The sequence below is a fragment of the Meles meles genome, chromosome 21 (assembly GCF_922984935.1).
Source record: "Meles meles chromosome 21, mMelMel3.1 paternal haplotype, whole genome shotgun sequence".
Lineage (NCBI taxonomy): Eukaryota > Metazoa > Chordata > Mammalia > Carnivora > Mustelidae > Meles > Meles meles.
The window spans coordinates 7,795,408-7,821,147 of record NC_060086.1 but is presented as its reverse complement, the minus strand read 5'-3'; the positions used below and the strand labels follow the sequence as shown (position 1 = coordinate 7,821,147).

Genomic DNA, 25,740 nt, shown 5'->3' with positions numbered 1-25,740 from the left:
ATAAGCCTGCTCAACAGGTGCCAGCCCCATTTTGCCAACGAGCCTCAGCCTCACAGAAGGTACTGGCAAGGCTGGGATCTCCAAGTCAGGGGGCCCTTGACCCCGTCCGGAGAAGGAGTTGGGGTCTGGGGTAAGGTTGGAGCCAGCTAAGGGCCACAGCTGTCAGAGGAAGAGGATCCCCCCCGGTTCCTTGCTCTAGAGAGGGGCCCACAAGCTGCTCGGGCACCCCTGGGGCCTAGGAGGGGAAAGCAGCTCCCCCCAGTGACAGGAAGCTTCAAGCAGGTCTCAGGCCATCTGAGGATCCTACGTCGGAGTAGGGGACTTGGCCACAGCCCGCTCCCACTTACCCTACACTCCAGACATGCTCCCCATGGCAGCCTCGGACCCAGGGTCACCACTGTCCAGACCACTGCCCTGGACCTGGTCACCTCTGGGTCTCTAGCCTGCTGCCCCTAGAGAAGCCGACTCCGTCCTTTCTGCCCCGCCCCAACCCCATCTCAGGTGCATGGGGTCCAGAGACACACCGGGCCCTCTGCTAGCTCAGAAGCCAGACCGGCAAGGCCCATTGCTCCTTTTTGCCCCCAGTAGCTGACATCTTGGCCTCCTTGGAGCCACAGGATGATTGTCGCCTGGGAAGGTGAGCCCCGCTCCCAGGAAGGCCCTGTTGCCCAAAGCCAGGAAGAGGCAGGCTTGCCTTCACCACCCAGTCGGGCCTCTCCGCTGCGGACAGACCGGCCCACGCCGGACACAGAGTCCTTGCTGGAGGATGCTACTTGAGCCCACAGCACTATTCTCCCGTCTGCCCCCCTCCCCCCTGTATGACATCACCACACCGCACCCCAGAGCTCACTTTCTTTTATTGGGGAACAGACACAGGGCAGATCGCAGAGCGCGAAGCAGTGCAGCGCCTCCGGGCAAGGACCAGGACAAGGGTAGCCAGGGTCAGGGATAGCACCGTGGCCAGGCCCAAGCCCAGCATCACAGAGGCGTGAGGGGAGGTGGACCCCTCCGCCCCAGGATCACCAGCCTTTCCCAGGAAGATCAGAGGCCCCACAGTGATCTCTGCTTCTTCAGTCACTGAAAGACACAGGACACCTAAGGGTCACCTTAGTCCCAAAGCAGGGGTCAGATTGAGGGTTCTGCTCTGTTTCAGCAGATCGAACTAGGTTTTCCTCTAAAAGCTGTGTTATCTCCCCACACTGCTGATCACGTCCTACTCCGAACCCCTGTCTGATGCTGGGGTGGGGGGGTTGGACCCCCCCCATAAGACCCCCAAGGCTTCTATGTAAGAAAGACCAGAACAGTCTTCCCCCCAGCAATGAGCAGCCTTACATGGGGCACCAAGGAGGAATGTCACCCTGCCAGGACAGCAGGTAGCCTGGACAGAGGGGAAGGTAAGAGCCCCAGAGGGGTCCTAACACCTACCATGCCTGCGATTTCGGGTTTGGGAAGCAGACTTGCGCCCCCTTCGCCCTAGGTGGGACAGCCTCGTGGAACGGTCTGGAAGGCCACAGCTGCCTTTGTTACAACAGCGACAGATGTCAGCAATGCCTTCTACGGGGGACCACCTGAGCAGGGGGAGACAGGAAGATGGGATGGCCGTGTTGCCCTCAGGAAGCAGCGAGCTGCTGATGTACACGATAGGGGAACAGACCCCAGGGAGGCCACTCGGGCTTTCCACCCCCATGTCTCAGTCTATCCCTCACCTCCTGCTGGACTTGATAAAGGAACAGGCTTTGTTTTGCTGGTCCGGGACTCGGTCAGCCAGAGTGACCTTCAGGTGGCACGTGATATAGATCTAGAGGCAAGAGCAGCGGTTACTTGGTGGAATTCTAGGCTGCACCGGTGACTGGAGTAAGCCTGTTCTTTGGAACTCCCCCCAGGGTTTCCGGTTATTTTAGAGACAGGAGTAGAGTCAGAGAAGCTGTCCGGATTTGAGCAAATGGCAGATCAGATTCTAGATTGCAACCTACCAGCTTTATACACACAGCCCCTTTCTTCTCCGAATTCCATCCAATCACTTACCGCCCTACTACCTGGGTGGGCTAGGGAAATTTTTGACACAAAGCCAGGGCTCAGGTCAGCCCGGGTCCTCTTGGCAGAGGCATCCCCAGGCAGAGGTTTCCCCCCTTCATCCTCCAGGTAGTGTCTTGGCACCCCCTGCCAACCCCACAAGGGCACAGAAGTTCTACCACCTTCTCCGAAGTGTTCTGCAGAGCCACAAACCTTGGCCACCACCTAGTGGCTGAGCACGCCAGCAGGGAAGCCACTCAGGAATTTGAGCAAAAGGAAGGATGTACTTCTAGCCACCTTTTTTTTTTTTTAAATTATTTAAGCTTTTAAAGTGAACTCTACACCCAACGGGAGGCTTAGAACTCAACCCCAAGGTCAAGAGTCCTACGTCCCACCAACTGAGCCAGCCAGGCGCGCCAGGCCACCAGCTTTCTCTCTGCCCCAGCAGAGGGCTCTTGTGTCCCTCAGGATCCTTATTTCAGGAGCACCTGGATGACTCAGTGGGTTAAAGCCTCAGGTCATGATCCCAGAGTCCTGGGATCAAGCCCTGCATCGGGCTCTCTGCTCATCAGGGAGCCTGCTTCCTCCTCTTTCTCTGCCTACTTATGATCTCCGTCAAAAAAATAAAATCTTTAAAGAAAAATTAAAAAGAAATCCCTGCTACAATCACTTCCTGACAAGCAATTCCAAACTTTGCATCCCCTGCTCCTAGCCCAGGAAACTTACAATCTACTTGATTTTTATTCGTAGAGTTTTACCAGCACTTTCTGGCTAGAGACCAGTCCTACCTGTGCTTCCTGCCCCAGCCATCGGAAGCAGTCCGCATCTCAGCTCCCTCCCTCCCTACCCCAAGTTTCAGGCTGGGCTTTCTAGCTTAGCCCGTCCAAAGGGTGGTTCCCAGAGCAGCAACATCAGCAACACCTGGAGATGGGTTAGGAACACAGAACCAAGTCCTGGGGGTGGGGCCCAACCTATTTCAGGAAACCCCCCAGATGCTGCTGATGCACTCCAGTTTCAAGAAGTCACTGGTCTAGTTTATGATCAAGTTCAAGAGACTACTGTAGGAAAAGAAATTCCTACCTGCTTTCCTTGCCCTTCCAGAAAACCTCCAGGACGGCTGACACCTGTTGTCAACCCCCTACGCTCAACCCTTCCTTCTGCCTTCTGGCCCTATGCGCCCTGTGGCAAAGACCGGGTTAGTGACCTGCCCCCCCCAATGCCACGGTGGGTGGTCCTCTCTTCATCTGAGCCATCGGCTCCTCCCCTGGTTTGTTCTATTTCTAAGACCCCAGATTCTCTCCACCTTTCATGGGTTTCTGCTACCCATTCTTCCTTGAAAATCTCACTAGAGCCCAAGGCTTTATCTGCTGCGTTCAGAGTTTTGGGACAGGGACAGAGCAATCAAGTCATTGCTTAAGGAGGTAGCTGATGACCCACAGACAGTAAGGCTGGTCAGCCTGCCCTAGGGCTCAATCTTTTTCCAAGTCCCCGCCCCCACAGCAGGCTCCACACCCAGCATGGGGCTTGAACTTACAACCTTGAGATCAAGAGTCACATGCTCTACTGATTGAGCCAGTCAACTGCCCCCCCCCCCCCCCCCCCCCCCCGCCTAGGTTATTTTTTGAAGGTTCATTACCATGTTTCTGGAGTCATTGGCAAAGTGGAACATGTCCACTGTGAACTGCAGGGTCTCTGGCCTGGGTCTGGGCTCTTTGAAGGATGAAGAGGCCTCGGAGAGACCATCCACAAGACAGCTTTGAAGAGAAGGAGGGGACAGGAGTCAGGGGCTGACTATGGTGGTAGAGGTCAGGTTGCTCTAAAGGCTCCCTAGCGAGGTGGTCCAGCCCTCACCCGTGGAAGTCCACGATGGTGTGATGAGGGGAGGCACTGCGGTCCGGTGTCAGGGTGGCCACGCAGTGGTCCACAAACAGTCGCAGTGGCACGTGGCTACCAGTGTGGACTTCGGCCTGGAGGTGGGCCACGTCTCCCAGCTGGAAGGTGGGGGACCGCTTCTCAGAGCCCCAGTCCTCTGAAAGTCACACAGTCTGGGGTGAGACCGCCAGAGCCCTCCCTGCCAGCCCCCCTCCCTGCCGGCCCTCTCCGCTCACCCTCCATCAGGCGGAGGGAGAAAACCAGCTTCTCCTCGGAGAGCATCGTGGTCCTAAAGGGCACCCAGGTGGGCAGGATGGCCTGGCTGCTCACGTTCCTGTGCCTGTGGAGAAGAGCACCGTCCACACCGGTCCCGCGCTCACCCCATCCGGCTTCAGTGGAGTGGGGGCGTGTCTGTCGTTTCTACCTCACGGCAGAGTCCTCAGCTGGGGCCCACCCAGGCATCGAGTCCAAGGCCACCGAACAGACACAGAAGCCCACCCCTCGGCCCTCCAAACTCCACACCTGCGATGTGTGAGGCCATCGCAGCTGAGGCATGAAAATGGGATACACTTGAGTTCGGAATTGGGCCTTAGACCCAGATCGGCTGATCAGGGTTAACCCCAGAGGCTCAGGTTTTGGGTCTGAGGCAGTCAGCCCTCCCTGCTAAGGCTTGATGGGTTTCCCTCACCTGAATGCATGTGTTGGGGGAAGCCAGCGGGGCTGTGATCACCCAAGCCTTGAACCTCCCCCTGCGCGGAGTTTTGTTCTGTTTTAAGATTTTCTTTATTTGACAGAGATCACAAGTAGGCAGAGAGGCAGGCGGGGGGGGGGGGGGGGGGAAGCAGGCTTCCCCCCGAGCAGAGAGCCCGATGTGGGGCTCGATTCCAGGACCCTGAGATCATGACCTGAGCCGAAGGCAGAGGGTTTAACCCACCGAGCCACCCAGGTGCCCCTGCATGGAGTTTTTCCCTGAACTTCCAACTTGAAACTTCAAGATGGGCCTGGGCTGGGCAGCCCTGCAGCTTCCAAGAGACAGCGGCAACCTGGCCGCATTTCAGAGGCTCCTGGTGGACTCAGCAGGCTCACTGCTCCCTCCTGGGGCAGAGGGCAGTGACCTCAACCCAAGTACTCAGACCTTTCGCAGTCAGGCTGCCAGATGCCGCTGACGGGAGGGGCCCTGCCCCACACTCACCTGGGATAGTGGCACTCGATGGGAATCTGGGCGCGGTTAGTCCTCAGGATGGACAGGTTTCCCGCAGGGCGGGGGCTGTGGAGCAGGAAGGTGGTGTACACCAGAGCGCTGTCGGTCACCTGAACGGAACGGGAGGGGTTAACCCCAAGAGCATCACTGGCTCAGCAGACGGTGAGAGGGAGCGCAGCCCAGCGGAGGTGGGGAGAGCCCAGGCCCTGGCCTCAAAGCCCACCCTCCCACTGACTCATGGGAAATCCTGCACAGGTCCCAACCTCCGTTTCCCGCCCCCCCAACCCCCAAATTATGATGCCACCCCAAGGCGTTTGGATGGGCTGTGTCAGACCCAAGCGGTGCCCACCGGCCAGAGGTCTCGGGCACAGGCTCCCCGTCCCAGGCTGCCACCCCCATCCCAACACGGTTTCCTTTTGGGGGTGGAAGGCTGGCAGGGAAGGCCTGGGACCAAGAAAGCCGTCTTGAAGAACCCAGAAAGTTCCAGGAGTTTTAAATTCACGGCCACAGCCATGAAGACTCAAATTGTCCTTCATTTTCTGACTTCGTCTCGTACCCACATCACAGAAGGGGAAACTGGGTCAGCGGTTGTTTGAGGCAGGGAGAGCTCAGGCAGGTGCTGCCGGTACTGACCTCCTCCAAGCCTCCCCCAACCACCGCCAGGGGACCTGCCCAAACCACGCGGTCAGTAGAGAAGAGTCTTGGCTTTGTTAGCTGGGGCCTGGGATGGACCGGCAACAACATTTGTTGCTTGCCCAGTTCAGAATTTCACGGCATCAAACCAACTACAGCGGCGTGAGACCGCGCGGGTCAGGCCCCAAGCGGTAATCTGGCGGGAATGGGAGACCCCGCCCCGGAAAAAGGTGTGGCCAGGTTGTGCGTATTGGAGTCACCCGGAGGCCTTAAGGATGCTGTTAGCTGGCTGCCACCGCTGGTCTGGGTTAGCACAGATGGGAATCGGGGTTTTATAAATGCTCCTCCGGTGGTTTTAGTGCCCAAGGTTTGGGAGTTACTCAATTAGAATAATTCCTCGAATAACCCCAGGAGTTCTCTGGGCTCTTCCTGGGGAAACAAGGGCCAGGAGGCCTCAGGGCAAGCCCTGGCATGGGAATGGGAGGGCTGCATAGACGATCAGAGCCCCGGGTACTTACTGGGCTTGCCCTCACCCTAGATAAGCTGAGTCCAAGGCCTGGTGGGCAAGAGCCCAGGACAGAGGAGAGGCAGAAAGGGGTCCAGGGAATCGTGGACCAGCTAGGGATCCTGTGCCCAGACCAGCCCTGCCTCGCTGGACGCCCCTCCTTGTGCCTGAATTACTTAGCTCTTACCTGCCTCTCTCATTAAGCGTCCCCACCCCTCTTCCTGCAACTACCCCCAGGGGCCCAGGTTCCTTAACACAGAGGTGATCAAGAAGCCCTTTGCCCCCTCCCTCAAAGTCACACCTCTCCTGGATGCCTTCCAGGGGTTCAGGGACTCTCAAGAATCAGGGTGAGGGACGCCCTGTCTGGCCCCAAGTGCACGGCCGTCTCTGGCCTCCACCCCACTTACCTGATTCCAGTCACTAGAGGGGAGCGCTTTCAACCATCCCCCAAGCCACCGATCCCAAACTTCAAGCCTCAGCGGCTCCCCACCCCCAGCAAGCAAGAGGGCTCCGGCCCAGCCCCACCTCTCCCTGGCCCTGTGTCCACACTCCCCACCGCCACCACGGGGGCCCATTCTCACCTGCACCTCATTGCCACACTCGTGCAGCCCGACCTCAAACCTGACCGCATCCTCCGTGTCTGCAGAGGACAGGGGCTCACAGCTCTCTGGACCCAGGGTGAGGTCTGCAGGCCGGACGAGCTTCCCAGTACCGAAAAGGTTTCTGCTGACAGTGACCACCAGCTGGGCCTCCAGACACTCCACCACCACGGGGTGCCTAGATGGCAACGGGGAGTTGGTCTCACCACTCCAGGCGGTCTGCGAGTAGCATAGCTCCGAGCCTCCCAAGAGCAGAAAGCAGATGAAGACCGCAGAGCTCAGGCCCATGGCTGCTCCCATCACTCCCCCTGGTAACGCCCGGGTGCCACCCCAGTCATCTTATACCCCCGATGATGCCGCCTGCACCTGGGCTCCCACGTCCCTCCTTTCCCCAACCAATCAGTGGGCCAGTCCCCCACCTAGCGGCTTCGCATCACCTGGGAGCTTGTTAGAACGGCAGACTCTCAGCCTCACCCCGGATCTACCAAGTCAGAATCTGGTGTTTGCTTCTCTCCCCAAGTGATCTGTGTTCGAGTTGCATCTGACAAGCGTGGGCGGACCGTCGTGCCCCTTCCCTACTCCCGCTGCCATGTGTCAGCCCTTTGCTGGCCCAGCGAGGGAGTTAAGAGCGGTCCCAGGTTTACGGGGGAGACCCGGAGAAAGGTCTCGATTGGAGGGTGGGGAGGACGGATCCGGGGCGGCAGGGAGCTCATTCCAAGTGAGAGAACGGGAGGAGGGCTCGTTAGGAGACCAGGGAATTTTAGGGGTCGTTGCTCAATTTTACAGGAGGTAGGAGGGGAGGTCAGTTTAGGTGGAGGCAGCTGTGTGAACAGAGGCGATGAGAGGGGACTAGGCGGGCTTGGGAGGAAAGCCCCAGGGGCTCATAGGTGCTGGAGTCTCGGTTCCCTGGGAGTGAGGGTTCGTTTAGGGGGCTGGGGAGGTGCGTGGGGCGGTCTGGGGGACTCTGGTTGGATAAATAAAATCTTTTAAGAGAAGGGGGGTCAGAGGGCTACTGTATCAGTCCTGGTGGGAGAAGGTGAAGGACCGGCAGGGCTAACATTTGCATTTACACTGCCAGGAAGGACCGGCAGGGCTAACATTTGCATTTACACTGCCAGGAAGCAGGAGAGGAGAACTACGCAGATTAACAGCCCTGGGGCGTCTGGCTGGCTCAGTGGAGCGGCGCGCGGGACGCTTCATCTCCGGGTCACGAGTTTGACCCCCACGTTGGGTGTGGAGAGTACCTAAAAATATATGTGCTGCCGAAGGGAGCACGAGAGTACCTAAAAATAAAAATACAAAACTAATAGCACCTAATCCCTCTGGACAGGAGTGTGGACTCACTTGCAAATGCTTACTTCGGAAGGAATGAAACCACAGATGTAAGTTGCTTAAACAGCTGAGTGTGGAACCTGATATGGGGCTGGATCCCACCACCCATGAGACCCTGACCTTAGCTGAAACTGAGCTGGATGCTTAAACCGACTGAGTCATTCAGGTGCCCTAAAGATTTTATTTTTAAGTGATCTCTACACCGAATGTGGGGCTCGAACTTACAACCCCAGGATCAAGAATCGCATGCACCACTGACTGAGCCAGCCAGGCATCCCAACTCAGGGAATTTTAAAGAGCTAATTGGCTTTATTATTTGGTTCTTGAATCACGCAGCACACCATCTAACAGGTAAAGGAGAACCCCAAAGGACCACAGGAAATGAAAGGTTTTTAAAAATAGAGAGGAAGCAGGGTGCCTGGGTGGCTTAGTGGGTTGAAGCCTCTGCCTTCGGCTCCGGTCATGGACTCAGGGTCCTGGGATCGAGCCCTGCATCGGGGCTCTCTGCTCAGCAGGGAGTCTGCTCCCCCCCCCCCCCCCCCCGCCTGCCTCTCTGCCTACTTGTGATCTCTGTCTGTCAAATAAATGAATAAAATCTTAAAAAAAAAAAAATAGAGAGGAAGAGGCACCTGGGTGGCTTAGGGGGCTAAGCATCTGACTTTGGCTTGGGTCATCATCTCAGTGTCCTAGGATCAGGTTCTGAGTTGGGCTCTGTGGTCAGTGGGGGTGTGCTTGTCTCTCTCCCTCTTCCTCTCTCCTTCCCCCCGCTCATGCTCTCTCCCTCTCTTTTTCACATAAATAAATAAAATCTTAAAAAGAAAAATAAACACAGGGAGTAGAACAAAGGAAATAATTAGAAAGAATTCATTGTTTTAGGCAAGGTCGCCCTCCGAAGGGGAACGGAAGGGATCTTTCAGTAAACTTTCTAGTGCTGACCCGAGTGCAGGAAGTTCCGAGGTTAAAGGTTACATTTCTGGGGTGCCTGGGTGGCTCAGTCAGTTAGGTGTCTGACTCTTGATTTCAACTCAGGTCATGACCTCAGGGCCATGGGACTGAGTCCCAGGTCCAGCTCTATGCTCCACAGGGAGTCTGCTTCTCTCCACCTTTCTCTGTCCCTCCCTCCCATATGCTCTCTCTCCGTCTCTCTATAAAATAAATAAATCTTTTGGGGTGCCTGGATAGCTGTCTGTTGAATCTCTGACTCTTGGTTTCAGCTTGGATCCTGTTCTCAGCATAGTGAGGTTAAGCCCCACATCAGGCTCCAGGCTCAGCGGGAGCCTGTTTGAGAGTCTCTCTCTCCCTCTGCCCACTCCCCCGCTTTGCGGTCTCTCTCACTGTCTCTAAACTCAATCTCAAAAATAAATAAATACTTTAAAAAAAAAAAAGGTTACATTTCTGAGGAGTTGAAACTGCAGATAGATTAGGTATTAAATCTTGGTTTACTGACTTGGGTCCTTAACACAAGTGATGCCTTTTTGGGCCTGTGGTTTTCTTTTTAACCTACCTACCAGGGCCAGAGAAAGGGAGCCCGCTGTGGCCTGTGGCCCCAAAGAACAGCTAGTTGGAGACACTCTGTCTTAGGAGTGGTGGCCCTCTGGGGAAGGGGCCTCTCCAGGCTTGTAGCTCACAGCTGTGTTTGTGGACTGTACTGGAAATAGGGTGCGGTGGGCTGGGGACTAGAAATGAGGGCCTCCTTGAAACCTAGGGATCCATCCCCTCTCCCTCTCTGCCCCGGAACCAACCCCTCCTAGAAGGATCCAGGATAAAAGGACACGGGGCAACTGGCTGGGTTGGTTGGTGGGGCATGTGATTCTTGATCTCAGGGTGGTGGGTTTAAGCTCCACGTTGGGCTTACAGTTTGTAAACAAAAAATAAGACAGGAAGGGGCGCCTGGGTGGCTCAGTGGGTTAAGCCTCTGCCCTCGGCTCGGGTCATGGTCTCAGAGTCCTGGGATCGAGCCCCATATGGGGCTCTCTGCTCAGCGGGGAGCCTACTTCCCCCGCCCCTCTCTCTCTGCCTGCCTCTCTGCCTACTTGTGATCTCTGTCTGCCAAATAAATAAATAAACTCTTTAAAAAAAAGTCTTAATTAAAAAAATAAATAAGACATGAAGAAATTGGGGAGGGGGTGTGAGGCATGTATGGGGGGGAGGTGAGGACATTATGTACTTGAAGTGCTAGTAAGTTTGTGTGTCCCCTTTCCAGAAAAAGGACCAAAGACATCCGCATGGAGGAGACTGGCCAGTCCAGCCCTCAGTCTCCCCAGCCAGCCCAGATTCTGGGTCTTTTGCATTTTTCTGAGAAGTGCTGCCCCCTGGTGGCCAACATCACCAAAGGCGGAGCCACCAGCCCAGAGCGTTTTCCTTAAAATTCCTTAGAGCCCTGATACTGGTCTCTAAATGCTGATTCTTTGTAATTGGGGGACCCAGGGCTCTTTGGAGGACTAACTGATTCCAGAGCAAGGGCCAGGAAAGTACAAGATCAATCTGGAGTATCTTGTTATGGCAAAAAAATGATCACAAAATGATAAGGATGTGTCAAAAGGACACAAGCCAAATTGAATGGGGGGTGGGGAGGTGGTCCCACTGGCCAAGCTGGGGACAACTGTGCATCAAATGAATGAGGACAACAAGGACTCCACATCGAAGTAAGAATAAAGTAAGAATCCTTCTGACAATGCATAAAAACACAAAAATGGGAATATTTTTCCATGAAAGGGAAGAAGCTTCCTTACAGTAGAACACTATCAGAGGAGGAAGGATCGTTTAGAAAATGATCATTTGGGGGCGCCTGGGTGGCACAGTCGGTTGAACAGTCTACTCTTGGTTTTTGGCCCTGGTCCAGATATCAGCATTGTGAGATCAAGCCCCGCGGCTAGGGCTCTGTGCTCAGCAGCCGAGTCTGCTTGGGATTCTACCTTTGCTCTCTCTTTCTCTCAAATAAATAAATACAATATTTTTTTAAAACCTGGAAATATATGTTCAACTTCTAGGTGATAGGATTTTTGAAAATCTACCGTATTTAAAAAAAAAAAAAAAAAGTCACATGCTCTTTTAACTGAGCCAGCCAGTTGCCCCACTTTTATGGATTTATCTATTTTATTTCATTTTTTAAGACTTATTTGTATATTAGAGAGAGAGAGAACCACAGGGAGAAGAGCAGAGGGAGAGGGAGAAGCAAGCTCCCCGCTGAGCAGGGAGCCTGACGTGGGGCTGGCTCAATCCTAGGACCCTGGGACCATGACCAGAGCCAGAGGCAGACGCATAACTGACTGAGCCACCCAGGCGCCCCCAGATCTCCTATTCTAACTAAAACAAGGAATGAAAATCCTCCCTGGGATCTCAGGGCACAGAGGTCCCTGGTGACCTTAGGAAGAGTTGCTTCAGCGGAGTGGTGAGCACCGAAGGCAGACCAGAGCAAGCCAGGCATGGGGAGAGGTAAGGAGGTGGACCTGCCTGTACGCGCAGCATTTTTGTGGCTGTGATGGGGAGGAGAGGGACGGCGCACCGGCTGCAGGAGGGGGGCTCGCGGTGTCTCCTGGCAGCACGCATGCCGATGCTCGCCTGCTCCGATCTCCCTGCTAAAAAGAACTTGCTGATGATCCGTGAGGAGCTCAGGCAGCGGGCAGCCTCTAGTTCCAGCACCTTCTAAGGCCTGAGTATCAGAGCCAAGGTGTCACTCCTGGGGCATCCTCCAGCCAGGGACATACAGGGAAACTAGGGCCTGACCATTTCTGCCCTGAGGACCTACCAACAACAGGTTGAAAGGGTTTTCTGTCACTTGCTTTTCTTTTCTTCTTTTTTTTTTTTTTTAAAGATTTTATTTATGTATTTGACAGACAAAGATCACACGTAGTCAGAGAGGCAGGCAGGGAGAGAGGAGGAGGCGGGCTCCCCGCTGAGCAGAGAGCCAGATGCAGGGCTCAGCGCCAGGACCCTGAGACCATGACCTGAGCCAAAGGCAGAGGCTTTAACCCACTGAGCCACCCAGGAGCCCCTGTCACTTGCTTTTCATGACAGAGACCAGAGGATGCTCAGAAGCCTTGTGTAAAGAATCCAGTTGGGAAAGAGCAGCTGAATAGCGGGGAGAGAAGATACACAGATGGAGAGAGGGAGGTCCCTGACGAGGCAGAAGGACACAGGGTCTGGACTGCGGGGGAGCCGTTCGGTCAGGCCAGGGGAGGAAGAAAGAGCCAAGAGGGAAGGAGGGCTGGGTGCAGACACACGAGGGCGAACAGATTTGGGAGCAGAGTGAGAGCAGACCTCCCTGCAGAGTTTTCTCTTTCTCTGAGAGACGGGAAGCAGGATCAAGCCCCAGAGCCAGGAAATTCAGCCCTTCCAGGCGCCTGGGCTGTGTTTCTGTTTTCCTCTCTTAGCCCTGCAGGATAAACATTTTGAAGGACACCCCTGGTCCCCAAACGTGTTTGATCCCCAGGAGCTTTTCAGAAGTACACTTTTGGGGGACCCTATCTGTGAATGTCCATAGCAGAGTGGTGGGGGCAGGAATTTGTATATATTTTTAAGGACCCCCCCCCCCACCCCACGTTTCCCCGGGGCGGATGTGGGTGCACAGCCAGGTTGGGGAAGTGCCCTGCGGGGGCGCTCTGCCTTTGAGAGTTTGTGGTTCGGGAGGGAAGGTGCACAGTTCCAGCAAAGCATTATGGAAGCTTCAAGCTATAGAAGCCACATGCCTATTCCCGTCACCGATAACTACAAAAGCCCCAAAGCTCCAAAGGCACCAGAAGTCAAGGGGAATGACGGGAAGGCAAATGAGCAGCGAGATCAGAGGCCGTACCTGCATGGGGAGCCCATCGCACGCACTCTGGGGCCATGTTTCCAACCCCACTGCGGGATGTGGGTCAGGGCCCGATCGAGGGGACTCCCTGGGGCAACCAGAGTCAGGGCTGGATCGGGCCTGTTGCAGGAGCTCAGGGATGCTTGGCTGAGCTGCCTTTCTGAAACCCGAGCCCTGGGGTAGGAGGAAGGGGAAGGAGGGGCTGCCTGGCCCTGAGAGTCCACGCCTGTCCCCCCACCCCGGAGCTCCTCCTCTGCCTGGGTGCCCCTTCTCTGGGGCTGCTCCAGACCGTGCGGGTCACCTCCACTCTCCCTTTGCCTCCCTCTGCCCCTGAGGTCGGGTGGGGACAGGCTGGGGCCACCAGCCAGCTCCATGGACGGGGACTTTGCTTCTGCTCATCTTCCAGCTCTGGAAAGAAAAGAAGAAGAAAGGTCTGTGTTGATTTGCTTTGGGGGGAATCCTTCCCCCTCCTAAACTCCTGGGGGCAGAAAAAGTGATTTGAAATTTGACCTTGGAAAGACTGTGGAAGAGGGGACAGAAAGAGCCTAGAACATTCATTCCCCCAGGTATGACTACTTCACTTTTGCTGGTGTGTGTGTGTGTGTGTGTGTGTGAGAGAGAGAGAGAGAGAGAGAGAAAATGGCAAGTTTTCTACTGGTCAGGCGTGGAATTACCCTTGATGATCTCCCGGGCCCCTTTGGACAGCTTCATTCTATGATTCTGCCGCCCTAAACTTCATTCAGTCGTTCAACAAACATTTCTCGAGTACCCACCCTGTGCCAGATGCTGCCGTTGGATAAGATTTTGCCTCTGCCCTCAAAGGTCCACAGAGAGTAGTAATAGTAAAATAGGTACCAAGTGTAGGGTGGGCTGGGCACTGGGCTAAACCTTTTATAAACTTTAGCTCCTTTAACCCAACAACAATGGTTGGAGCGAAGTGTATTCCTAAGCCCATTTCACAGATGAGGACAGTGAGGGCACACAGCTAGTAGGTGTAGAGATGAGCATCAAGTTATGCTGTCTGCCTCCCCCGCGAAGCTATAAAGGTAAAAGGTGCACTTTAATAAAGGTTGGGGAGGGAGGGTGAGAGCTTCAGACAGTCACAGTTCACAGAGGGCAGGGAACAGTTAAGCCTCACTTCCACCTGGGGTCCCGGAGGTGAGGCAGGGCCAGGCTCCATCACTATGGAGCCCCTCAGCAAAGATTGGCCCATGGCTGCCCCTCCTCCAGTCCTCCACTCCCCATCTCCCAGCTGTTCCCAGGTCAGGCAGAGGGAAGACAAAAGGTGATTATTCCACTGGGGGCTGTCCTGGGCCCCATGAATGGAGCATTGAAAACCCCGTGCCCACACGCAGATAGGTTTTCAGTCCTTCCCCAACCAGACTATTTGTATGCCGGGATGGAGGCCAAGCCAGGGGGAGATGGGGGCTCTCTCCCGCTGGGAGGTATCTCCCTCTCAGTACATCCCAGACCTGTCCACTAAACCAGACCCCCATCTCCCCCGCACAAGCCATCCCACTGCTGTCCAGGCACTGTATCAGACTCCCACGGAAAGTCTGCCAGGAAGGGTGAGGTGGGATCTCACCGGGACACCACTTACATGGGGCAAATGTTTGCTGAGCGCTACACTTCCAATTTACGCACTTTGGGGCTTATATACCTCGATCCAAATTTTATTTATTTGTTTATTTATTTATTTATTTAAGATTTTGTTCACTCATCTTCTTGAGAGGGGATGGGGAGAGGGACGAGGAGACTCTGCGCTGAGCATAGAGCCTGACGTGGGACTCGATCCCATGACCCTAAGACCAGGACCTGAGCTGAAATCAACAGTCAGAGGCTTAACCGACTGAGCTGCCCAGACACCCTCCCCCCAAATTTATTTACTTATTTTTAAGTCATCTCTACACCCAACATGGGGCTCAAACTCATGACCCTGAGATCACAAGTCACGTGCTCTTCCAACAGAGCCGGCCAGGAGCCCCTCCTCAATCCAAAACTTTTTTTTAAATATTTTTTAAAAAATTTATTTATTTGACAGATAGAGATCACAAGTAGGCAGAGAGGCAGAGGCAGAGGGGTGGGGGAAGCAGGTTCCCTGCCGAGCAGAGAGCCAGATGTGGGGCTGGATCCCAGAACCCTGAGATCATGACCTGAGCCAAAGGCAGAGGCTTTAACCCACTGAGCCACCCAGGCGCCCCCTCAATCCAAAACTTAAGCAAGCGTCTTCAAGGGCTTCCTGCTCCAGAGGGAGAGAACATCCCACATGGCATCTAGTCTCGCACCCATTCACCATTTTGGCATATTTGAGAGTCATGGGAACCATGTTTCCTCGATTTCCCCCCTTAATTTGACTCATTTCTTCTGATTTAAATTAACTTTATTATTTACACGTATATATATGTATTTCAAAGATTTTATTTATTTATTTGTCAGAGAGAGAGAGACAGAGAGAGTGCACACACAGGGGGAGTGGGAGAGGGAGACGCAGGCTTCCCGCTGAGCAGGGAGCCAGACGCAGGGCTCCCAGGGTCCTGGGATCATGACCTGAGCCGAAAGCAGACACTTAACTGACTGAGTCACGCGTCCCTTTAAATTAACTTTAAAGAGAACTTTATATTGGTCCAAGTAAATGGAAAACCAGAAGCCTTTGCCATAAATAGAAAGCACTGTTGAAAGAAAGAAAGAACAGAAGAAAAGGAAAAGAAAAGAGTAAACATCCTTTTATCGCCCACTAAAATTATGTGGATTACCACCCGTGGCACCAATACCAGGCTTTGGGATGCGCTGAGCCCTCTGCACGACCTCCAGACCCGTGTTGGCCTGGGACCAGGCAACCCTCCGGCTTTGCCTCCTGCCACTTGCTCTCACACACCCACCCCTCCCGCCAGACCTACCTGCTCGCTAGAGTCCTGTGCTCTGTCCTGTCCTTCCCAGCGGTCCCCGCCGTTGCCCCTGCTCCTGTCTCCACTCAGAATGCCAGATGCAAGCAGAAATGTCACATTCCCCTGAAGCTCTCGCTGGGCCCCTTCCAGCTGGAAGTGACTGGGGATCTTTAATTCCAGATGTTCCAGCTGTGACTTCTCCACCGCCCCTTGATGGGACCCTCCGAAAGGCCGTCCCCTGGCTGGATGCACCGGGAAGCAGAGATGCGAATTGATCCCCAGCGGACAGAGAGGAGCAGCGGGTGGAGGCCAGGAGACAGGAGCAACGCCCCTTTACCCCTCCCCCCAGCGCTGTCCTTCCTCCTCCTCTTGCCCCTGGGTGAGTGCCCTCCCCTAACTCCTGACCTGTCCCCTTTCTGGCTCTCCCATTTTCCCAGCTGTAAAACTATGGTGGGACATGATTTGTCAGTGAGGTGGTTTTCGAAGTTCTTTCCAGCTGACACTTGTTCAGGGTTGAGTTAAGGGTCCGCATTGGGGAAATGGAGGACTCAGCCTACACAGAGTCTTGGCAGGTAGGGGACATTGGAAGTAGGGAAGGAGGGACAGGAGTGGGCTCAGCAGTGGCTATGCGAAAGGCAGCTGGTAGAATACATAAACCAAATGACCTAGGGATGATCCTAACTTGAGAAAAGAAGAAACCGAGTCTTAGTTTCTTCATCTGTAAAATGGGTACAGAAGTACACACCTGGGAGCACTGTTGTAAGGAGTCTACGAAGTAACGTACACGAACGTGTCTGGGACCTATAATACCCTGCATGCAAGCGAGGGGCTGTTAGGGGTTTTCCATTTCCCATGCCAGGCCAGTGTCCCTGTTTACCTCCCCGCCGCTCAGGCCATGTGCCTAGAATTGTGTGGTGAAGAAGAGTGTGGCTGTGTCGGTTGGAATCCCAGCTCTACCCCCTGTTTACTGCATGGCCTTGAGCGAGTTGCCTAAACTCATGAAACCTGACCTTTCCCATGTGCACAACCCGACCGACCACCTCATATGTTTTCTTAATGGTTTCGTGAGCCAGACACATGAAATGAGCATAGAGCCTGGCGTATACAGACATGAGGCCTCAAGCAGAAGGTCTTGTATAGGTAAATGTTTGGGGGGATTTCCTAATGAATCCCAAAAGCACTTAAGGCAGAGCTAGTGACCTTGGCTTGGGGCGGGGGTGGGGGGGGGGGCAGGAAACACTGAGCTGAGACGGGCACAGCCACATCACCAGGCAGAAGGCCCGGAAAGGGGCATGTAGCTGGTGCCCAGGGATGCGGAGGAAACCGAGAGCACTTCTAGCTGAGGGCTCCAGGAAGGCTTCCCGGAGGAGGGGGTTCCGAGCTGTATCTGGAAGGAGCTGCAGGGCTGTAATGAGCAGAACTGTTCAAGCAGAGGACACTGCAGGGTTAAAGGCCCAGAGACAAGACTGATGGGATATAAAGAAGTCGGAGGTAGGGGGATGCTGGGGGCCTGGTTGGCTTAGCAGGTATAGTGTATGACTCTTGATCTCGGGGTTGTGAGTTTCAGCCCCACTTTGGGTCAAGATTACTTTAAAATTTTTTTAAAAATTAAATTTAATGTAAAAAAATAATTAAAAAAAATGTCAGGGGAAGCTGGTCAGAAGGTACTAGAAGGCTTTGCAGAGAAAGCTCAGGGTCGGCGACTCCTGCGGGAAATGTGGAGTCTTCCAGTGGAGGGGGATAAAAAGACCCCTGTTTCAGGCAGATCTCTCTGGGGTAATGGGAGGAGGGTGAAGCAAGGAGGCCCACTGGGGCAGTTGCGGGGAGAGAGAGGAGAAGCTTGGAGAAGGCAGGGGAAGTGAAGGGGGGGTGGTAAGGATGGGGGTGGGGGGTTGGGGGGGGGAGGCTGTGTCCCTAGGGCCAGGAGGCCCAGGGAAGGTGTAGAGGGGCCAATGCTCCTCCTCGTTCTGTTTTCAGCCGGTGCCCTACAGTCCGCCCCACTGCCCTTTCCAGGTAGGTGTCTCTGCCCCTCCTGTCCACACCCTGCCCTGTCCCCACGTACTCAGAGGCTATAACAGATCCTCGGGGAGTGATGACTAACCAGCCCACGGTAACGCTAGAGGCCCCCAAATGGATTGCGCTGGTCTCCCCATTGGACCGAGAGGGAGAAATGAGGCCCCAAAGGGACTGATCCTCAGGCTCCCACGGCTTCACAGCAAGGTGGGCGTCCTGCCCATCAGGCCCTGCGATCCCCCTGGTGCCAGCTCAACCCTCTCCACAGAGCTGAGGCTGGTGGGGGGCCCGAGCCGCTGCCGGGGGCGCCTGGAGGTCTTGCACGGCGGCTCCTGGGGCAGCGTCTGTGACGATGACTGGGATGTGGTGGATGCCAACGTGGTGTGTCGACAGCTGGGCTGCGGCCTGGCGCTGCCCGTGCCGCGGCCTCTGGCCTTCGGCCAAGGCCGAGGCCCCATCCTGCTGGACAACGTGGAGTGTGGCGGGCAGGAAGCCGCGCTGGGCCAGTGCCGCAGCCGAGGCTGGGGCGTCCACAATTGCTTCCACTACGAAGACGTGGCTGTCCTATGCGATGGTAAGCAGAGACCTGTGGCCAGGGAGGGCAGGCGGCAGGGCTGCAGGCTGGACGAAGGAAGGGCCTTCCACACGGGAGGCCACGCCAGGGGTGGCATTGGCTAGTCCTGGGTGTCAGCGTCCCAGCGGTCCTTCCGCTTCATGGTGTGATCTTGGCTGAAGGAGAACTAGCGTTCTTGTTTCTGTGTAGGGCTTTGATGGTTCCAGCAGAGGCCTCTCCCCATTTTTTAAGTCAAACAAGCGGGGTCGGTCCTGGCAGTGAGGTCCATCTGGTGTGGAGCTGCAGCAGAAATCCCTGAGAGGCATTGACCTTGGGAGTAAGGGTTCTAGTTTTCCAAGAAAATCACCTGGTGGGCTCATTAAGACACGGACGGTGGGTTTCTGATTCTGCAGGTCTGGGGTGGGGCCTGGAAATTTGCATTTCCAGTATGTTCTCAAATAACGGGATGTTGCTCCAAGAACTAAAAGAAGTCATCTGAAGTATGCCTTTCTGAACTCAGGGGGCCCCTTCTCCTCTCATACCCCAGGGTTCCTGGCTTTGACCCTTTGTGTGGCCAGAGGCCCTATGGCAGGTACCTTAGGGGTCCGTGCCCTGCTGCTCAGACAACCATGGGTGTGAGGATGAAGAACAGAAAGATCCATGTATCCTCCTCCCTCCCACCCTGCTTCCTTCCCAGAATTCTTGCCCACGCAGCCCCCAACAAGGAAAGTGTTCACGAGTAGGGTGCCCCCTACAACTCCCCAGCACGGGAAAGGTAAGTAAGGGCAACACGGGGGATCACCTGGGCCTTAAGAACCCCAAGGGGAGTCTCCCATATCTACCCTTGACGGTGGGAAGAGAGGGATAACCACCGGGTGAGCTGAGTCATTCCTTCCCCATGCAGCCCCTCGCAGCCCCCCAGGCTGCTCACAGGCTGGCGAGGGAGAGAGGAATCCATTGCTGTGGGATGAGTAAAAATAGTCAGCACAAGTTTAGTGAAAGAGCTGAATACCGGAGCTTAATGCGATGGGAAAGTCAGAGATGTACAGAAATGTGCGTAATGATGTAGAGCGAGAAAATGCAAAGTGCCCTAAAGGATGGACAGATAAAAGGAAGTCCAAAGGAGGAAGTGAGTCTCCTTTATCAGAGACCAAGGAGGGCTTCCTAGAGGAAGCGTTGTTGGCAATGCACCTGGAACGGTGAGGCGGCTTTCACTGAAGTAGTAAGTGAGGAAACAGCATATCCTGTAGGGTTAGGATTGCTTATGAGAGCATGAACCAGGGCTAGGAAGTTTGGTTTTAGGCAGGAAATGACGCACTCAAAGGCAGTCTGTCCTGATCCCACAAAGTTCCCCTAATCTGGGACTGTGAGGAGGCAGTGCCCTGGGGAAATTGGGTGAACAGCTCCTCCTTGGTTTTGGGTCCTGGGGCACCATGCGCTGTGGGTACGTGCGGGGCCTGAAGCGCTGTAGGTGCGGCAGGCCAGGTGCATTGATGGCGGGCGAGGCAGAGCCCTGTGGGAGATGCGCCCTGTCCCCACCCCCCCCACCAGGTGAGGGCAGCGTGCGCCTGGTGGGGGGCACGGGCCCCTGTCAGGGCAGGGTGGAGATCCTGCACGGCGGCCTGTGGGGCACCGTGTGCGACGACGACTGGGGGCTGCCGGATGCTGCCGTGGTCTGTCGCCAGCTGGGCTGTGGGGCAGCCCTGGCCGCCACCACCAACGCCTTCTTCGGCTATGGCACGGGGCACATCCTGCTGGACAACGTACACTGCGAAGGTGGGGAGTCCCGCCTGGCAGCCTGCCTAAGCCTGGGCTGGGGTGTGCATAACTGCGGCCACCACGAGGACGCCGGCGCGCTCTGCGCAGGTGCGGGCTTGGGGGGCGTGGCTCGGGGCGGGGGCGGGGGCGGGGACGGAGGCGGGCTCGGGGCACTGGGCGAGCCGGGGGGAAGGCTGGGGTGGGGGTGCCTCAATGCTCCCGGGTTCTTTCCAGGAAGACCCCGAAATTACTTTTAAAGTCCGTCTCAGTACTGCTCTAGTAGTGCCTCTGTAAGTCTTTGTGGTAGGTTTCACAGTATTGTGCCAGCAATACTCCAGAATTATCTAGCAGCACCCCAAGAACGCCCCCGGAATTTTCTAGCAATTTCTAGGTACCCTTCATGGAATATTAAAGAGTAAAGTAATATTACTCTAGAATTGCACCAGAGATACTCCTGAATTCTCTCACTGTAGTCCAGCAATGTATCAAGATTCTAGAAGCTCTTATAATAGCATTTTCACCCACCTGGTCCTTCTCCTATTTTAAGAGTTTTTCTGAGCAAATAAGAATAATAGGACCAGGGGCGCCCGAGTGGCTCAGTGGGTTAAGCCTCTGCCTTCTGCTCAGGTCATGATCCCCGTTCCTGCGCTCTCTGCTCAGCAGAGAGCCTGCTCTCCCACCCCACCCCCCACCCCCACACCTGCCTCTCTGCCTACTTGTGATCTTTATCTGTCAAATAAATAAATAAATAAAATCTTAAAAAAAAAAAAAAAGAAGAGGGGGCGCCTGGGTGGCTCAGTGGATTAAGCCGCTGCCTTCGGCTCAGGTCATGATCTCAGGGTCCTGGGATCGAGCCCCGCATCCGGCTCTCTGCTCTGCAGGGAGCCTGCTTTCTCCTCTCTCTCTGCCTGCCTCTCTGCCTACTTGTGACCTCTCTCTCTGTCAAATAAATAAATAAAATCTTAAAAAAAAAAAAAGAAGAAGAATAGGACCAGTAATGGCACTTCACAGCTGGACTCCAGTCTACAAGATACAAATTGTTTGCCCATGTCTCACAGCAAACCAGGGGCTGTCATTCCTGGTTTACCGATGGGAGAGCCTGACCCATATTCACATACCAAACCCAGGCAAAGCCACAGCTAACCTTCTGCACAGTCTCCAGCATGACCCTTGCTCTTTCTAGTCCTGTTTTATCTTTAGGATGGGAATGAATCTTGTTTTGCAAGCCCCTTATAAACTGTGGAATGTACAACAGTGCACCCCAAGTAAATTACATACACGGTCAAACAGGGCAGATCTCCTTGGACCCCAGTGGGGTTGAACCCCACTGGGCTTTTTACTGGAAGTAAAATCTTTTGTCTTCTCCAGGGACACCCTCCCATTCTCCCCTGACAGCCCAAGGCTGACCAGGAACCTTGGCCTCTGACCCTGCTCCCTTCTCTCCTGCTCTAGTGCTGGGCCCCCCGACTCTTACAGCACTACCACCCTTGGCCACAAGAGAGGACTGGGCCTGGCACACGAAGCCAGAAGGTAAGGAGCCCAGCCTTCCAGGCTGGAATGGTAGGGGCAAGGTAGGCAGGGCTGGGAATTAGAACGGCTGTTCTGGATCTACTGGAAGGGGGCCCTGGCGCGCCCACCAGGTCTTTTGGCCAGATGGTGAAGAGGTGGGTGAGAGGAGCAGATGGAGCAAGGATGAAATCCAGAGCTCTGGAAAGTTCAGCAAGGTGGGAGGAGACAGTAAGGGATTGCTTTGAAGCTCTGAGGTAACATTTGGGTGGGTGCTGGGGGTGGAAATTGAGAGGCCTTGAGAGGGTTGAGCTAAAGGTTGAAAGAAGGCTGCCTGCACATTTGGGATTTGGTCTGGACCTATCATTAGGATCGAAATTAGGATAATGCCTGGAAATAGGATTCTGTTCATTCCGGTAAAGTTTCCCAAGCACCACAGGTGACCGACATGGCACCAACATGGCGACAATAGGATTGAAGCCGTGTGGGGTGCAGGTGTGGTAAAGCTAGGGGATCTCGTAGGCGTCCCTGTGCCCTGCTGCAGGCCAGAAGGCCTCTTTGTCCCCTTCAAGTGCTCTAGATACCCTGTCTCTGCAGCTACAGGAGTTGGTGCCCTGCCTTCCAGGGAGATGGCACTGTTCACCACCGCTACCTGGGCCGCGGGGAAGAAAAGTAAGTGGCAGAGCCAGGGTTCTGGGGAGGGTGGGCGAGGGTGGGGCTGGGGCTCTGGAAACCAGAGACCGCAGCCCAGCCCCTATGGCCGCGGGCCTGTGCGCCCCGCAGGCGGGCGGCTGCGGCTGGTGGGCGGCCCGGGCCCGTGCCGCGGCCGCGTGGAGGTGATGTACGCCGGGGGCTGGGGCACCGTGTGCGACGATGACTGGGACTTCGCGGATGCGCGCGTGGCCTGCCGCGAGGCGGGCTGCGGGCCTGCGTTGGGCGCCACCGGCCTCGGCCACTTCGGCTACGGGCGCGGCCCGGTGCTGCTGGACAACGTGGGCTGCGCCGGAACGGAGGCCCGCCTGAGCGACTGCTTTCATCTGGGCTGGGGTCAGCACAACTGCGGCCACCACGAAGACGCCGGGGCGCTCTGCTCAGGTAAAGCCGCCGCGGGACCGAGCAGAGGCACTTACTTCGGCGCGGGCGGGGCCGCGCAGCACGGCCTCGGCCGCGCAGCACGGCCTCCGCGGAATGGGCGGGGCCGCGCGCAGGCGCGTACTGCAGCGCAGGAGGGACAAGGCGGGCTGTAGAGAATGGGCGGGGTCAGGCGTGGGGGCTGTCTGCAGCACGGCAGCGTGAGCGGGACCGGAGAGGACGCGCGCACTGCGCAGAGGGAGGCGGAGCCCGACCATCGACGCGCTCTGCGGCTGCGCGGCGCGGGCGGAGTCGGGAAGGGAGCGCCCTCTGCAGTGGGACTGGGGTGGGGCTTGGTGAGGGCGTGCGCTCTGCGGCAGGGCGGGGCGGGCGGGTGGTGAGAGGCGGAAAGCCCGGGACAAAGTCTGGAAATCTGTGTTAAGGCAGGGTCCGCGGTACTTCGGCTCTGCTGAGTCAAGGACCCACAAAGCTCTAGTAAGCAGAGAGAGTTCATCAGCCTTCTGGGAGCAAGCGTCTGACCTTCGGGAGGAATCAGTGGAAAGGGGTGTTTGTAGAGTCTGACCTATTTTTAAATGCTTGTATTCATTCATTGGGGTGGAAATTGATAACTTCACCCTCTTTTGGTGCCCTGGGCCTAATAACTTTGACCGCAATGGGGTAGCTTCAAAGGCTTCTGCTTTGGGTCCCAGGGTAAAAACAAAACAACAACAACAAAAAACAATCCTCATTTATTGATTTGAGAGAGAGAGAGCATGAGCAGGGGGGAACAGGCAGAGGGGAGAGAGAGTGGGGAGACCCACCCCGACCCTGAGATCCTGACCCCAGTGGAAACCGAGAGCCCGACTGAGCCTCCCAGGCGGCCAGCAAACCCCATTTCTGATCCAAGTGGCAGAGAGCAGTTGTCCTTCAGGACAACTTTTCTCTACCCCTAAATCGGGCTTCCCTTGGGAGACCAGGAGGTAAGCTGGCCTCAAGGAACGTGTTCCCTAATGTGACGGCCACCTCTTTCTTTTTCTTTGTCCTTGCTGAGCCAGGCCCAGAGGAGCTGGGAATGCAAGTCCAGCAGGATAGTTCTGAGACCACCCGGGTACCCACTCCTCGGCCAAGGGACGGTAGGTGCTCACAGCCCTAAAGATGGAAGTAGAGGCATCAGGATAGGAAGGACCAGAATCCAGGGAGAGCATAGCCTGAGGTTACACAGTTCAACAGATTTGCACCAGGTTCGAGAATCTTTGTTCTGTGCTAGTCTCTGTTTTCATTAATAGGGATATGGTGTCCAAAAAGAGGTAGGGGGGTTTTAAGGGAGCAATCTTCGGGATTCCTAGGGTCAGGAACCAAAATAAGGGAATGTGGCTCCTTCCTGAAGAGAGAAATGAAAGGATTCACTTTTAAACCTGTGAGTGAGTGGAGTGATGACCTTCAGGGGACACAATCACAGCCTCCAGAGAGCAGCAATGGGACTTAGGGTCTGGGATTATGAACAGAGGACTAAGAACAGACATGGAGCACTCAGGATGTGCACAGCACCCCACAAAGGCTGAGGCATGCTCTTCCAGTCCAGAGACTGAGTCTGGGCTGCTGCCCCAACCTGTTTTAATCTGCTTTGTCTGCCCTTATCCATCAGCCCCGAGAACAATGCTGTGTCTCAGACCACCATCATTTGCCTCTTCTGTCTACCCCTTCATGGCCTGGCATGGGCCAGCCCCTGCAAGCCCTGATCCTTGTCTCCACAGGGCACCTGCGTCTGGTCAACGGAGCCCACCCATGTGAGGGGCGTGTAGAACTCTTCCTAGGGCAACGGTGGGGCACTGTTTGCGATGACGCCTGGGACCTGCGGGCAGCCACTGTCCTGTGCCGCCAGCTGGGCTGTGGCCAGGCCCTGGCAGCCCCTGGCGAGGCCCACTTTGGCCCAGGCCGAGGCCCTATCCTCCTGGACAATGTCAAATGCCGAGGGGATGAGAGTGCTCTTCTGCTCTGTTCTCACATACGCTGGGATGCCCACAACTGTGACCACAGTGAGGACGCCAGTGTCCTGTGCCGGTCACTGTGAGCCAGCCCCTTCTGCAGACCATCTCTTCTGGGAGCCTGCTGTGGCTTCTCCCTCTTCCTCCAGGAAGCCCTCCTCCTGTGACAACTTCAGTTCACCCTACCCTTCCCCCATCTTGCCTGGGAGAGAACCCACTCAGACAGTATGGTCCTGCCTGGAGGAGCCTAGAGCCTGACTCTACCCATCGACTTCCTGTGTGACCTCACCTGTCATCAACTACCATGGGCCCTGTTCAGTGAGAGCTCCCACTTTCTGCACAGCCAAAACATAAACTGGGGGGAAGGGAATGACTTAACTCTCTTCTTTGGTGGGGCTCCTGTTATAGCAACTTCCTGGACCCTGGTTCAGGAGGCTCAGGGGCTCTCTGTAAATGGGGTATCTCCCTTATCCCCACCCATATTGGGATTCCCCAAGAAGAGGGAAGGCAAGAGAGGCCCACAGCTCTTACCTTTGACTGTCTGGGGCTGCAAAAGAACCCCGGTCATTGCCCTGGCCTTCTCCAAGAGGGCCCAGTCTCAGATGGTGCTTGGCTGGACAAGGGGACTGGAGGGGCCAAAGCAGGGACAGTGGCCCCTCCGAGCAGCTGGAACCAGCATCTCTGATTTATGCTGCCCCCACCACAGAGCCCCCACTTTGCAGCAAAAAAGAACCCTGGGGGCCTGTAGCCACCTGTTCATAGGTGCCAAGTCAATAAAGCATTGCCCCCCCATCTTTTAACTTGTGGGTACAAGTGCATCATTTGTAGCAGCAGGAAAGACTGGTTAGGACTCTGGAGAAAACTGGCTTGGGAACGGAGGGTAGTTCAAAAGCATCCCGGAGAGCTTCAGCAGGGCCCCACATCTTGGAAATGCTGACTCATGATACAAGGCCTGGGAGGCCCCATAGGGTCTCCGAACCCATCTCTGCCTTTCTTTTGCATATAGAGAAATTTTTCCACTG

The 25,740-nt window shown here is 55.5% G+C and overlaps 2 protein-coding genes across 2 annotated transcripts; one reads left to right on the top strand and one right to left on the bottom strand.

Annotated features, from left to right (window-relative positions):
- Nucleotides 1-856: 856 nt before the first annotated feature.
- Nucleotides 857-7,111, bottom strand: ZP3 (zona pellucida glycoprotein 3). The gene is made up of 8 exons (XM_045994060.1): nucleotides 6,806-7,111; nucleotides 5,078-5,196; nucleotides 4,122-4,225; nucleotides 3,865-4,042; nucleotides 3,650-3,767; nucleotides 1,707-1,798; nucleotides 1,426-1,568; nucleotides 857-1,077 (listed from the first exon to the last, which is right to left on the bottom strand). Exons 1-8 carry the CDS (start codon nucleotides 7,109-7,111, stop codon nucleotides 857-859), a joined length of 1,281 nt encoding a protein of 426 aa, XP_045850016.1.
- An 8,934-nt stretch (nucleotides 7,112-16,045) lies between these two features.
- On the top strand, nucleotides 16,046-24,830 carry SSC4D (scavenger receptor cysteine rich family member with 4 domains). The gene is made up of 10 exons (XM_045994206.1): nucleotides 16,046-16,211; nucleotides 17,810-17,845; nucleotides 18,114-18,419; nucleotides 19,096-19,173; nucleotides 19,950-20,264; nucleotides 21,609-21,686; nucleotides 22,260-22,334; nucleotides 22,446-22,757; nucleotides 23,789-23,866; nucleotides 24,488-24,830. Exons 1-10 carry the CDS (start codon nucleotides 16,046-16,048, stop codon nucleotides 24,802-24,804), a joined length of 1,761 nt encoding a protein of 586 aa, XP_045850162.1. The 3' UTR covers nucleotides 24,805-24,830.
- Nucleotides 24,831-25,740: the final 910 nt, after the last annotated feature.

Excerpts from the sequence above, each read along its gene's own strand:
- ZP3 (XM_045994060.1), bottom strand. The coding sequence starts at position 7,111 with ATGGGCCTGAGCTCTGCGGTCTTCATCTGCTTTCTGCTCTTGGGAGGC. Across the intron at positions 4,043-4,121 it reads CTCCCTCCGCCTGATGGAGG|AGGACTGGGGCTCTGAGAAG; the intron begins GTGAGCGGAGAG and ends TGTGACTTTCAG. Across the intron at positions 1,078-1,425 it reads AACCCGAAATCGCAGGCATG|TGACTGAAGAAGCAGAGATC; the intron begins GTAGGTGTTAGG and ends TGTGTCTTTCAG.
- SSC4D (XM_045994206.1), top strand. The coding sequence starts at position 16,046 with ATGGGACCCTCCGAAAGGCCGTCCCCTGGCTGGATGCACCGGGAAGCA. Across the intron at positions 20,265-21,608 it reads CGCCGGCGCGCTCTGCGCAG|TGCTGGGCCCCCCGACTCTT; the intron begins GTGCGGGCTTGG and ends CTCCTGCTCTAG. Across the intron at positions 23,867-24,487 it reads CACTCCTCGGCCAAGGGACG|GGCACCTGCGTCTGGTCAAC; the intron begins GTAGGTGCTCAC and ends TTGTCTCCACAG.